The sequence below is a fragment of the Varanus komodoensis genome, unplaced genomic scaffold, assembly GCF_004798865.1.
Source record: "Varanus komodoensis strain SLA01 unplaced genomic scaffold, ASM479886v1 scaffold9, whole genome shotgun sequence".
Taxonomy (NCBI): domain Eukaryota; kingdom Metazoa; phylum Chordata; class Lepidosauria; order Squamata; family Varanidae; genus Varanus; species Varanus komodoensis.
In genome coordinates, this window is record NW_025336598.1 from 34133948 (window position 1) to 34148939 (window position 14992).

The 14992-nt window shown below is 37.3% G+C and overlaps 2 protein-coding genes across 25 annotated transcripts in view; one reads left to right on the forward strand and one right to left on the reverse strand.

Moving 5' to 3' along the window:
- BAZ2B (bromodomain adjacent to zinc finger domain 2B) overlaps positions 1 to 14992 on the forward strand; it is a 644512-nt gene that overhangs the window by 119228 nt on the left and 510292 nt on the right. The window lies entirely within an intron of this gene.
- LOC123017045 (E3 ubiquitin-protein ligase MARCHF7-like) overlaps positions 1152 to 14992 on the reverse strand; it is a 27940-nt gene continuing 14099 nt past the window's right edge. For 4 of the 12 annotated variants that reach the window (XM_044418100.1, XM_044418101.1, XM_044418111.1 and 1 more), the window contains 8 exons: positions 14091 to 14265; positions 12379 to 12540; positions 9569 to 10676; positions 8698 to 8867; positions 7905 to 8014; positions 6501 to 6614; positions 4979 to 5027; positions 1152 to 1993 (listed from right to left, as the gene is read on the reverse strand). In XM_044418100.1, the coding sequence (XP_044274035.1) occupies positions 1932 to 1993; positions 4979 to 5027; positions 6501 to 6614; positions 7905 to 8014; positions 8698 to 8867; positions 9569 to 10676; positions 12379 to 12540; positions 14091 to 14265 (1950 nt within the window). In that variant the 3' untranslated portion in view covers positions 1152 to 1931. The other 8 variants (XM_044418107.1, XM_044418112.1, XM_044418103.1 and 5 more) reach the window with 8 other exon arrangements.

The window sequence follows — 14992 nt, forward strand, 5'->3', positions numbered from 1 at the left end:
ATTTACTCCAGGCTCAGTGGATAGTTACTAGGACAACTTATGTTTATGAAATACTAGCATGGATTGGAGATAGTGGGTGTTTCCAGTGAAACTCAGTTCCTATTCTCCTGCAGAAAAGGTTTAAAAGGTAGTGCTAGGAGACAACTGCTCCTTTCCCATGAGATCTCTGACAGAGTTCTCTCTCAACCTCTATGCTTTCACATCTTTATGGATGCACTAAGGTCAAACAATCTAGCAAACTGGAGTGTAGTCTTATGAAAACAATACCAGCCTCTCTTCTTCCCTCCGTGAAAAGCTACCCCAAATGTTTATCCAACACTGTAGTGGGAAGAAGGACTCTAACTCAAGGTTAACATAAATTGGCTTTTGGTGGCTTTTTGACAACTAAAAGACTAATATTGCAACAACACTGGAAGGATAAATGACTCCCTGTCATTTATGGGTGGAAGATTTCATGAAATTTTCTATTCTAGGTGTAATCTAGATATTTGGAGGGCCTTTGTCAGAATATAAGTATTATTATTTTAATTATTATAATATATTCTGCTATATACTAATATAAAGGGAATATATGTAATAATTTTTAAATACTATTCAAATATGTTCTTCCCTTTCCCCTCTTTACTTTTTTCCTATGGTGCAGTTTGTTTTTGTCTTGCACTGTAAAAAATAAATAATAAAAAAGAATGACTTTTGATGAGGGATTCCATAATTTACTTTAGCTGGAATGGCACACCAACAGTTACCTGAAACTGCACTGCTGCTTCAGGATCCCAAGCTGCTCTGTGGGAGTGTTTAAATTCATTTAAAGTATTCAGTCGTAAGGAATTTTAGGGCAGCATAGTTGTGCCTTATATGACTACAACTCAGGAGTAAGAATACCATGTGCCATATAACCCAAAAGGTAAAATGCTGCCAGTAAGGAATGGTATTCAAGGATCTTCTGTGCTTTAAGATGAGCATCAGCACTGAAATGACCACCCTCTATTACTGCTCCACCCCAAGAGATTTCTAATTAGCACCAAATTACTCAACTGAGAAAAAGTCCCAAAAAGACAAGGACCACTGCAGCAGAATTTTATAAGTTTAAACATGCTGTATTCTACCATGTTTAGGATTCAGTAGATTTTTAAAGAAGCAGACAAATGAAATGCATTGTAATTTTTATTTAACAAGTGACAACACTAGAAAACACATTGATAACCAGTGCTTCAGCAATGAATGTGGGTTCTAAAAAAGGTTCATTAAGATAAATAACTTGGTTAAGATTCTAAACCATAAGTTTTATTCCTTCCAGGAATGCTGAAATGCCAGTGTTTACAGCTGTAAATCCATATTGGAAATTCTACATAATATTATCAAATATAATCCGCAATTTATAAAAGCCGTCATTAACACTTATTAGTAGCCCCTTGCAAGTTTATTGCTTTGAGTTAAACATTCCTCAAGAAAAAAACTTAGAAACTTAACACTAATTTTGACAGAACCCATTCATACCCTCATTCAATCTAGGTTGTTAACACTGGAAGCAAAGTGATGAGTCTTCCCAGAGGTGTTTTTAAATGGAAAGCTAACACAGAACAATCCCCATGACTTGAACTTGCAAATACACTTAATATTACCACATAGTGCCAGTAGAAGATCAAAACTTGAGAAATGTTTCCCAGAACTTTTAACTGATTACTGTAAGAAGTTTATACAAAAGGAAATCTTCCTTACACATAAAAATCTGGTATTTAGAAGGCATACATGTCATAATCTCAAAGGAGAAACAACACACTCTTGCAGATTGAAGGTTCAGGTCTCTGGATACCAGCATGCAACAGCAGGTTCTGAACTGAGCAATCTAATAGTAATCACTGTATTTTACTAAATAAAAATAATAATGATGGTACTTGTGTCAGCTGAGCATCCAGTCCCTCTGTTCGCATTTATGCAGCATCAAGTGTTCTGCTGAGATCTCCATCTTCAGAATCATCATCATCTGAAGCTGCTGGAAGTATAGGACATAATCAAAATTCTTTCTAAAAACCTATGGTATGGGAAATTTATCACTTGCGTATGGCATATGCATTATTTAATATGGGGTATGTAATTTTCGAATTGGGATTGTTACTAAACTGAAAGCCACAGTCTTGTTTCACCACACATATCAATCTTATTTTTCAGGGTGGATAAAAACCAATGATTAAAAAAAAATCTCAAACAGATTTTTAACATTTAAATTGGATTGTTTAAATAATATGCTAAAGATGGTTTTCTATCTTTAAGATAAGATACATTAAGTCCAAAAGTTATTCATCATGAAATAAGGATTAATTTTTTTAATTATGAAGCATGAGGCTGCATATTCATGCAATGTTTAAATTTTTTGGTAAATGAATTCCATTAATCCATTCACAATGTCATGCACTTCCAGAAGTTTTTGTAAGATTATTGGGCAACTTTTCTATCTAGAAGATATAATCACAGATGCTTGGTTTTACAGTTCTCAAAACTGTGAGTTTGCATCGGCAGAGATCACACGTGTCTTCTTCACAGCAAAAATGTTATAAAATAAACATACAGAGTTGAGAAAAAGACCTTAATCCCATTGTTCCTTTGCAAATTTATGTACACAGTATCAACCCTTCACCTCTTAAGTGCTAATTTTCAAACAAATCAATGAATAGAAGAAGATTGTTGGGAATGGAATAGATCTGCACAAGAAGCTAAGTGTGAGGAAGGATGGGCAAGCTGTAAAAATGTAAGTGAAACCTTTTGAGCAGAATACTGTGCAAGTCTTTGAATCTTTTTGTGTCTAGCCTAAGGTTTATCTTATTATTCTTTCCCTGGAAAGGAAAACCTATAATGGCAGCAGGCCTTAAGAGATATTCCTAGTTTGGGAATATTTTAATGAATATGGGATATTCATACCTATGAGTAAGGCAGGCATGCATGCAAAATGAAAACACCTTGCAATGCTTTCATAATTATCTATCTATGGTGTGGTTCTAATAGTATAACCAAATCAGTATTTATATAATGGTAAAACTAATCTGAAAATTTGTTATTCTAAAAATGAAACTTTCATCTGATTGTAAATATTAAGATTTTACCACCAAGAATGAGTCTTTATGTAAAAAACCATGATTTAAATCTATTTGATTTAAATATCCCACCCCCGTTATCACTAGAATTAAAAATGGAAAGACACACACATATACTATATGTACTTATGTTAAAATAAAATCAGCTTTTAATATGCACATGGATATAGAGTGAAAAGCAACAGAAGTTTTTTAGTCACATGGACAGGGTTATATGCTTTCATTTTTTGACTGTATAGTGCAGAGGTGACCAGTGACTGTTCCTGAATTCTACTTTGTACTTTACAGCTCAGAAATGGCAAAAGGCCAAACTGTTATCTGTGCAATAAAAGAAATTCTGCATCATGTGTGATTTTACTTTGGTTTTATGTTCAACTGCATGTTTATGGATGGCACTATAGAAATATTACTAACAACATCAAAAGGCTTCTTTAGCACTAGCATAGGGACAGTTTCTAAGAAAAGCCATTAAATACATAATTATGATTATTATGGAATCTCCCATATTAAATGACATGGGACATAAAAACTTTTAAAAGTACCATCCATATTCTCCCAATGTGTATCAACAGTCTAGATATTCCCAAAGCTCCTTGAACTGGAAGGCAAAATTCCTAAGTGGAAGAAATTTTATCAATCAAATGTGTTTAATAAACAGGGTTTGAGTTATTACAGTAGTCATCTGTTGGAACAGAGGCCAAGAAGAATAAACAACAGAAAAGCAGAAAGAAGACTGGCAACTACTGAAGACAGATTTAGACAGGATATATTATTGTTCCATGGGGGATGGAATGGTACCTGGATCCTGGTCATACCCCCTACAAATGTAAGTCCTTCCCCACAATTATTGGGAAAGTTCTGCTTTATGGGCCAGCTCACAAATTCCTTGCTCCTGCTGTGTCCAGCTTGGCCAAGATCAATATCAGCTGGTATCAAGGAATGTTGGGATGCCTATTCATTGGGAACAAAAAAAGTGGGGTGGGCATATATACTTGCAGTCAGGTCTCTGGGAACAAGATGTAACATAACTATATATGCTCCCTGTTCCTAATTTCCCACTTACCATTCCTCTAACAAAAAGCACAATAGCCAGTAGTGCCAAGCAACTGTAGATACACGCTCAAGGATCCCAAGAGATAAGTGCCTGAGACTGATTTGTGTAATGTATCATCCTAGAAGCATAAAATACAGCTTGTCCTTACAGACTAATACAGCCAGGATCCAAAAAATATATGGGGGAAAGCTTAATAGCTAATAGCAAACATATATTATACAGCAGTGGGATATCTTTAAATGGAACAATCTCAAAAGGATACTTCTTTTGTTGAAAGCATATACTTCCAGAAAAACAAGTATGCTCCTCCTAGGCAGTCAACTAATTACATTTCTTATTTCCACTTGAAAGCCATTTGCAAAATCTAGTAAACAAAGACATTCACCTGCTTGTCTTGGCTACACTGATATGGTTTATGGGCCAAAATCTAGCCCAAATTAAACACTTTACAATCCAGTGATTTCAACTAAGTATGTGCTTAATATAGAGTTTTTCATACTCTAACTGGATTATGTCACCTATTCTTTTGCCCTTTAAATTCCTCTAACATGTAGCAAGAGAATGCAAAGTGTAGCCTGAATGCTTCAAAGCACTTTGCCTGAGGTATTTTGTTTGAAAGGTATTTCTGAAGTCCTCCTTTCACCTTTACAAGATGCTAAAATTTGACATAAACCTCATTCTTTCATTTTTATTTGGTGTTCCAGTCACAAATACATGAACATTACAGGTAGTCTCAAACACTTGAATACTTAGTGCTATACATTTCAAAACAGATGAGTTTATTCCTTGGTTCTTTTAACTTTGAAGTAAAACTAAGCAAGGGAAAGCCACCTACTTTCAATATCATCCATGTGTGCCTGAAGAGTTCTTGCAAGATTAATAAACTAGAAGCAATACAGAAAGAAGGCAGTTTTAAATGTTGTAGATCACCAAGGATTTTAAACCTCTATAAATGCCATTGTTGCCCTTCAGAAATTTAAGACATTCCTCATTTTTCATCTACATGTGAGCAGTCCAATTGTCTCCAGGAACTGTCTCCATATATAGAAAAAATATGTGAGCTGAAGGGATCAGAACTATAGTCAGCATCTCTTAGTAAGTGCATAAGTTAGAAAAAAGCCTGTTGCCATCATGGAATGGCTGCTGTCCAACTGTGATCCAGCAGGTTTCACTTCTCTATTAAAGTGCCTGGGAGTGTACAGCTGAGTGTACAGCTAGGTATTACTTGCATGCAGGAGAACGGTACTGTATGAACTCTAAATACACGGAATAAAGGTCCATTTGGAAATTTCAGACAGGTTATCATATAAGAAAGATGAGCATGTACAGTTCACTGAAATACTTATGCATATTTTCAAACCCTGAACTAGAACTATTCAAATTTTTTGAATTTGGGTTGCTTGAATATGAAGGACACCCTTTGAACTTGCAAGATTTCAAGAAAAATCTGCTTAGTTGATCTAACAAAATGAAATCTAGTATTAGGAAGAGGAAATGCCTTTAATTAAGTAAAGGGTCATGGAGAAGTGAAAAGGTAGCTTTAATTAACCTGTATCTATTTTGTCATTCCTGATGGAACTAGCCAGACTGAGAACTTTATTATAGTATATAAATATCTAGAAGAATCAAATAACTAAAAGAAAATCCTTTCCCAAACAGGTACTATTCTAGGAATTCTTAATGGTCAGGGTAAGGAAATGTGTCATGTTCAGATTTGTTCAAAGAAAGTATGAAGATATAGAAAATGTTCAGAAGAGGCAACAAAAATAAAGAGTTGGAGCAATTTTCCTGCAATCAGAGGCTGTTTGTGAATATCTAGTTCAGAAAAACAGACAACAATAGGCTACAACAATGCCCACTAGCTTAAGATAGTTTTTTCAGAAAATGAAAATGTATGGAATTTATCCTCTGGTTTAGTTTGTCAGTACTGTAGCTCTCAACATAATCTTGAGAGATCAAGTTACACTCAGGGAGCACCCAATGCCTGTTTTGTGTTGTCTGTCCCAGTATGCTTTAAAATTAATTAGGTGTTACACAGTACTCTGGGAAGTTACCAATCGATCAAATGAACCAGAGGGCCCTACATGCAAGCAGAAGAATTTCTCTGTTCGACCGTGTCACATTGGTTTCTCACACTAGTTGCATTCCCTGAACTACCAGTGGCTCCAGAGGGTAGTCTGTCCTTTACAAGCAGTGTTTGTAAGACAAGAGGGACTGAAGCAGGAATGGGCAGAAAGCCACAGTTGGAAACATGGCCATCTGATCCTGGCTAATGTAAATTTTGAGGAAATATGAAAAGCATGCTTTAACAGGCGTCATAATCAGCCTCTCCCACAGAAGCAGCTCACACCACTTACCCGAACTCGTGTGTTGGCCTCACTTGTAGTTCCCAGCATGTCTGAAAAGCGCTGTTCACACAAGTGTAACAACACTACAAGGTAAAGCCCAGAACTGATAAATTCATAGTCTGCCTAGGAAGAGAGGGCATTATCAAGTCAAACATGTCTGAAATGCACAACTGGTACTACATTTTACTGATTATTTTGTCCCAGTACATATATGCAGGTATGCTCTTCTTTCAGTAATTTCTATTGAAGACTCAGATCTTAACATGGTTGCACTTTAAATAACTGCTCTGACTAGATAGATCTGACTCCCAAGTTTATCTCTCAATAAATTGGCTACCTCTATGCTTAAGTAGCCATCTTGAAAAGATGAAGCTTAAGATCTTTATAACTAGCAGCAAATCTTATGGGCTCCTTTTTGCTAAAGAAAGGTGCCCTAGATAAACATTCAGACCTTAAGCTCCAATGATTTAAACATGGATGGTTTACACTAACTAAGCAGCAAGTATGAAAAAGCAGAAGCAAAGTAAAATACAAGTATACAAACTCATATTGAAAGCTTCATACTACTTAGTATTTATATAGTACTGAATATACAAGATGAAAGTATCCTACTTTTTCTATTAAGATGTACAAGTCTTGCAGCTCAGCCACTACTAATAGCAAGGATCTGAGTGAATACATTACTACTATCACCAGCTAATTGGCCTGTTTTCCCACACCATTTCCCACAAAGGCTCTCAAAACTATCACACTTCCTTTCCACCCTTTTGCTATGCATTTTTTGTAAGTTTGCGCCAGTATTAAGATGACAGGGGCACAATGTAGCAGGGGAGGGAGAATTATTTGTGGTGTCATCAAGAAACAATGGTGATGGATACGGATGCAGCAATACAAAGAATCTTTTCCTACTGACTATGTATTGCCTTACTTACAAATAGAAACACAGCATCAGATCATATGTCCTGTTATAACAACATAGCATAGTTATGACTCATGTTCAAGAGAGTCATAAGATTGTATCCTACAGTCCTCTTCAGAGACAAAAATCCATTGTACTGCCAAAATATAGTTTGTGTCTGCCTGAAAAAATAGTGCCTGCCCTTTAACTCTCAAGACTCCTTACTCAAATAAGACAGCAAGTGGGGTAAGTTTATCAATGTTCATTATGGCTTCCTATTTATATCAGTTTCTATTTCATCTTTTTCCAAGCCTCAAGACAAACAACTGATCACTATGAAACACATATAACCCAGCCTTTATAAACACACACCTGAAGCAAAGGACAGAATGTGTTCTACAAGGTGATTATACAATTAAAATTTGACCTAAACAAATGTTTTCTTCTAGGGAAAAAAGTTGTCCTGAGTCACAGCACTAAACTGACACTTACCAAATTAGCCAAAATATACTAACTTGTTCATTTGCATGTGCTCTATGAAGCTCATGGATATCAAAATTGTCAAGATTGAGATGCAATTTCTCTTTGCACAGCTCACAAGTGGTTACTGCTTCCAAAGAAGAACCTAAGAAAATAGAACAGTTATACTAATAGAACAGAAAATACTCCTGAAAAACTAAGTAGACATCACTCAGGTATGTGAAAGCACAACATGGAACAATGGTTCAGCTAGGTTACCCTTGCATACACAAATGTAAACCTAACTACACAGAATACAGGAACCAGTGACCAAATAGCCTCCAAGGGCGAGCTGCAGGGGACTAGGCATGGCCACACCTTACCTCAGTTGTTCTATAACCAAAGATCCCAATAGATCTTACACCCAGTGCTTGAGCCAGGAGCCAACATTTGTCATACGTACATGGCTTTCCCTATCACCTCACTGTAATCTCCAATTTGTAAGGGAGCCCTTTCCCCTTATTTTATGCAATTCCAATGAGTGGCACAAGCTGCTTCAGGTAAGGTGCAGAGCCCACAGTATAAAATTACTGTACCCCTTCTTATATTGCTACAAGGTATTCTCGTTTCCAAAAAACTTTCTCTCTCTCTCTCAAAAGTAAGGAGTCTCTCTCTACAATAGATAGCTTCTGCTACGCAGTCTCTCCCACTGCTTTCATTAAATGATCCACTCCACCTTCCATTTACAGTAGCTTCTATGAGATTGGAAGTCCTTCTGTTCATTAAAAAACAACTCAGGGTCTAAGCCATTATCTGTTTCCTGTATACTATTCTAAACCACTCCCTTACCTGAATTAATCTTGGACTGTAGCCACTTTTTCATACACTCTTGGTGAACATACTGCAGACTTCCAGTGCATTTACATGGCTCTATTAAGAGGTTAGTAGCAGATGTGGATGACATCTGACAAATTCTACATAAGTCCCCTTCTTCCTCTTCTGAGTCTTCTGAAAGGAGACTAAAATGGGAAAGGGGGATTAATCTGTAGAACTGAAATAAGCATTCCAAATATTTAAATATTAATCATATTATCTAAGACAGTAATCAATATTGCAACGGATAAACAGTTCTCCCAATCCAAGTTGTCAGTGATGCTGCAGGAATGCCACATAGAGAAGAGTCTTATGCTGTCCCCAGAAACATAGGCTGAGATTGCAAATTTCTTTACATGAACATAAAAGAGCCCCACCCTTTCTTCCGTATACAGTATTGTATTCCCTTCCAAAAGCTTACTCCTAGGAATTGGTGGAACTCTAGGAATGGTGGAGACAGCTGCACAGAGAAGAATTGACTTTTTTTCCTCTCACACCCACACGCACGGGCATGCACAACCCAACCTATGTGAATTAACTGCTCAAGGAAAGTTGTATCTTTTCCAAAGGAAAGTTGAAGATTGCATGGTACATGTGGACTTGCATGGTACATGTGGTTTATACTACAAACCAAGGGTGACATGAGCATGGTTTAATGTGGCCAGATTTAGTCAACAAGCCACAACCCTATCATGGGTTGCATCTTCATAATGGTAGCTTCATGTGCCCATGCACACCATGGCTCGTTGTGGGTTAAATAATCCATAGTGAGCCTAGTGTATTGTACAAAACAGATCAATATCTTCTTTCAATTTTATGAAAACTTCATTAAAAATCTATGTGTTACCTTTCTTTAATTTTTTGAAGCCTTTCAGGATCTCTTGAAGGTGGTATTTTAGATTTGTCACTATCTTCTCCTCCAGGTTGATTCCAGCCTGAGGGAATAATATCTACTGTTATCATAACATTGTCAGACAAGTTGTTTCCCAGTGTTGGGGGAACTGCAAACCGGAAAAGAGAACCAGGAAACATTCCTGATATTCCTGAATTTCTTCTACCTTGCACAGAATCTGGCCCCGAGGCAACAGATGTAGCACCATTAGGTACTGCAGGTGTTGATGGCCTAGCAGCAGACCTGGGGGAATCATTTTGTGCTTCAAGAGATGTCTCCCCAACAGATTCTCTTCTCCTAAAAAGATGCAGTGATCTAGCAGGTGTTTCAGAGGTAGAGGTTCTTGCAGTTTCATCTCTTCCTTCTCTCCTTCTTCTGGAAAATAAAGGTGTACACCTGTTCCTCAGAGAAGATGACAACCAAGAACCTGCATTCCTATTTTCTGAATCATGTCGGTAACTTTCAGCTTCCGAATCATTACTAGAATTTTGTGAAACACCTGCCAGGCCCCATCGTCTTCGAAGAAAGCTAAATCCCTGAGAAACATCAGGAGTCTGAGCTTCTGTATCATCAGAATTTGTAGCTGTGTTCATAGCACTAGCTTGGGTATAACCCTGAGCTCTAGGAACAGTTGAATCTTCAGAACCTAGAGGTCTTGGTGTCAAAGAGTCTTGGCTAGACCTTCTTGAAAAAAATGTGGAAGACATACTAGAAGCTAAACGAGACAGTAGTTGCCGAGTTGTACGCCTTCCTTCAGTATCTGCAGGAGGTTCACTTAATGACCTTTGGGATGGCATAACCCTTTCAGAAATGCTTGAGGAACTGGTTCCACTTCTCATGGCACCATGGGAAAACTCTGGCTGTATATTCCTTTGAGTAGACTCTAATTCTCTTGAGACATAGTTAGATCTTGAATTCCAGCTATGGTCTCTAGACAGTAATGATGACTGATGTTCAGAAGGCAACTGGCGGTTCATGGATGTGTTCAGCCTCAAAGAACTCAATGAGTTTTCTTTTGGTCTTGCTCCCTGTGCATATGAAGAAGCAGATCTTTCCTGAAGATCTATCATAAATCACAGAAACCAAAAAGCATAAACTATTAAGATAATAATCCAGCACAGGATATGATTATGAGTTAAACTAAACTAACCTGGATTAACTAGACCCCATAAAAAACTTTTTAAACCAAATTATCCTGAAAACATGGATGGTAATGTTTACTTAATTTTTATTCTGCCCCTCTTCCTAGGAGCTCATGACAGCATGCATGGTTCACCCCTTCTCCTACCCCACGAGCTAGTACTGAGACTCAGCTGCCAACCCAAGGTCCACTGGGTTTTGTGGCATACAGGTGACCAAATCTGGGCCTGTCCAATGTTATTCCGGCACTAACTACTATAACATACCAGCTTGAAAATAAATCTCCATTATAGGCACCATGAACATAAGGTTATCTGTAGATAACTGTTCTGAGAGCTCTTTCACTAAATAGCAGTACATAAAAGCTAGAAATAAATAAATAGTAATACACCACAACCAAAATTGTGGTGTATTACTATTGTGGTGTACACCACAATCAAAACATCACAATTATAGAAGCAGCTGTCCACTTGGCTTCCATAAAAGCCAATCATATCCAATAATATTAATATGACAGAAAGGCATTTTTACTGGAATTATCTTTTTAATAGCCATTCAACTTTGGAAGGTGGATAACCCAATACTAATCATGAATTTTCATTGAACATCAGTTATGAGTTAACCTAATGAATAAATAAAGGAAAATTGTTATTTCTCCCTTGCAACTGTTTTTGTAATTTTTTGTCTAAACACCAACGTGTTGGATCCAGGAAATGGACAAGCAGAATTCTACTTGCACAATGGGTTTTCCTGGCTCCTCTCTCACAAAGTTGCCCCTAAAGATCAAAACTGAGGGGCTGCAGCAGGACAGGGAAATTGAAGGAAATCAGAACTATTAGTTCACACAAGTGCCTTTTTGCTTGCACAAGCCATTTCTGAATCAGTAGTAATATTCAAAGTAACTCTAATTAAAAGTGAAGTTAAATAGCATAGTTGTGTAATGTAAGGTATAGACATAAAACTAATATTCCTTCATTGGAAAATACAATGCTAACCAGACAGATAATTCAAAAGTTCACCAAGTTCTGGTTTCAATTTAGCTAGACTTTAACCTTTGGAAGGTAATTCCACTATTAGTGCCACAGTCATTGGAAAAGTAATTCAAATCCAACAGGACCAATGGCTTTGTTAGCTAGGAAGTAATCATGTTCCAGTCCTACACATCTGGAACGTTCCATGTTGAGGAATGCTGAGTTACTCTATCCATTAATAATCTAGGCCACACAGCCTCTTCCCAGAAAAACCAGTCAATGAACATTGGGTGGAAAAAATTTTTGCACGTCTGAACTGATTCCAAGTCTGTGTTTCTTCTCCAAGTGAGTAAACTTATTTTATTAGTCCAAACTAGTGACAATGGATACTGGTGAAAAGGGATATGACCAGTACATTAAATGCCCACAAATATAAACCAGCTTCAAAATAATTTGTCTTATAAAAAGAAACAATGCAGAACTGTTCCTTTAGAAAATAAAACTGAAGTAGAATCTTGCAACCACTGCACAACCTAGTTACATGTATGAACCAAGAGCAATGGCTTCAACTAAACAAAGGCCAGATGACTGGCTGTGAACACTACAAATGGAACCAACCAATGTGCCTGAAATTCTCAGGTTTCCAATACATACATGATGAAGATGGGAAATCACCATTCCTGTGACTACAATCCACAAGACTAACAGATGGATCTGTTCTTTCTAGCTCTCTCCTCTCTCTCACAAGTTCAGTTCCTAATGATCCAAGTACCATAGATGAAGATCTGGACACATCATTGTACCTCCATGAGGAATCTAAAACATAAGTTAAAGCTGTTATGTCTTCCTGCTTCCTTGCTACAGGCTTTAAACCCTAATGATGCTATGTTCAATGAATGTTCATATTTTTGTTTGGACGACACTTCCCTTTTCTAAATGTCGTTATACTTTATGTACAGTGAGGGAAGCAGATCCGAAGTGACTGAACTGAGCACAGAGGAGGTAGGAGAGGAGCATTATCCAATTTCCCTGGAATACGTTAAGAATGAATCATAATTAAGGCAAGATTTTAATGTATTGCTCTCAATCCTTCCACAACCAGCTAAGCATTTTTAAATTTCTAGCTGCACTAGTTTACTATTACAGTTCTGCACTTGACGGTCAGAGTCATTGTATTCCAGAAATTCTGAACTGGGAATAAAATCTTTACATTGTCACAAAATATCCCTCTTGGAAATTTGTGTGTGTGTGTCTTGAGGACAAAAAAGTCCCTTGTTTGTTCTCTGACCATGAGAGAGACAGGCAACACCAGCAAGCAGTTTTATATTTTAAAAAATTCTTTATTGTAGGTACACACTAACAGTTGAGTGAGCCCATCTCCACTGGGGACCAGCTGCCACAGTCATCATGCATGGCAAATGTATATGTTTAGCTTTTTGCAATGGTTACTTAACAGAAAATATTCTTTTGTACATGCTTATCTTGACCTACACTTCTTTTTAAAACATCTGGTATCAAAACATCTGCCTCTGGGCTAATCTTTACAAATTCTGACCTTCTTGACAGAGATTTATATTTTCAACCTTCTTGTGTCTGACAGAACACTAAGCAACTGACCTTAGTTTGGTTTTCAGGGAAAAATATATTATTCATATACATCTGATAAGTATATGTATGATGCATCTGTCCACAGACAGTTGTATTTGGGTAAGCTCAAGTCTATGAAAGGTCATTTCATAATAAATTGTCAGAATTGTATCCAATGGTGGGAATCTACTAATGGATGTTTTTGATCCAGTAGAGGCTTCTGTCAAAGGATTGTGGAAGGAACTGGTTTTTGCCCATTTCCCCAGAAAACTGTTTTAGGGGCTTAGGAAATCCCTTTGGAACCATGTGGGAGGTGGCACAAGGTGCAAGGAAAATCAAAGAAAATCACCTTCTTCCTCATTCTTTGGATGGAAGAGTCCTTTGACAGTGGAAGGACACTAATGATTATAACTCATTGAATCTTCTTTGGTTCCTTTGCTTGCAGCCTATTGTTTAGGGTATAATACAATACCATACAACTGTTCCTAAGGAGATTCTGGGGTACTTTTGTGCCCTGGACATGTTTTGGTTTATGGGGGGGGGGAATGTTAAAGAGCGAAGGCTGAAATTTTGGGATGGTCTAGCCACGACACTTTGTGTCTAGGAGAACACAGTGTCCTAGAAGGACTAATTGGTGCGACTGCTTATGTGCAAATTAAACTACAAAATGTGATCTGGGGGATACGTGTGATCCTCTGCTTATGCAATGAGGGTTACCAAGCTTTGGTATAAGCAAGATGAAGATAATACACTGTTTATAGCTTCAGCACATTACATACCTGAGACTGTGTTTAAGCCATTACTTCTCACACTAGAGGTAGATGTATAAGAAAGTTTGGGTCTTTTAGAATCAGTATCCTGTTGCTGGTTATGAAGCCTTGAAGAATATGCTCCCTGAGTTCTTTCAGATTCACCAAGCCAAGAAGATGTAAGAGGCGAAGATGATGATGTAGACTACAAGCAAAGTATTGGAAGAGTTAATGTTTTTCTGTAAAATAGCACATAGTCTGTAACAGTAGGTTAGAGAAGACTTAAATCAAAATATTAAATGAATACATCTGGTAAGATAAAAATAAACATTTGCACACAGCTGAAATTAAGAACAAACTAATTTTTCAGGTATTAGATACTACCATTAAAAGTTTATTCTCAGTTCCTTCCATCCACTTACGTAGTCTTAATGGAAGTAGGCTACGTTACAGAATCAGAAATTAAGTTCAAGTGACCTCCTAATTCTACAACCATAACCTAGTCAGAAAGTGTTACACCTGTACCATCCTCATTACAAAACCAACTGGGTATCTAAAGGAACGCTTGCGTCCATATATGCCCTCCCGCCCCTTGAGATCAGCAACAGATGCCCTTCTCCGGGAACCCTCTGTGAATGATATTAGGAGGGTGAGTACCCGGAAGGCTTTCTCTGCGGTGGCGCCCCATCTATGGAATGCGCTCCCCAGAGAGGTCCGCCTGGCGCCGTCGTTATTTGTTTTTCGGCGCCAGGCTAAGACCTTTTTATTTAAAACTTATTTTAATTGTTAATTTATTATGTAGGTTTTTTTTAAATTTTAAGCCAAGATGCACCGGGTTTTAATATTTTTATTGTATAATTTTTATATGCTTTTGTTTTGTTGTGAGCCGCCCCGAGGCTTTGTTGCGATGGGGGCAGCATAGAAATGTTTTA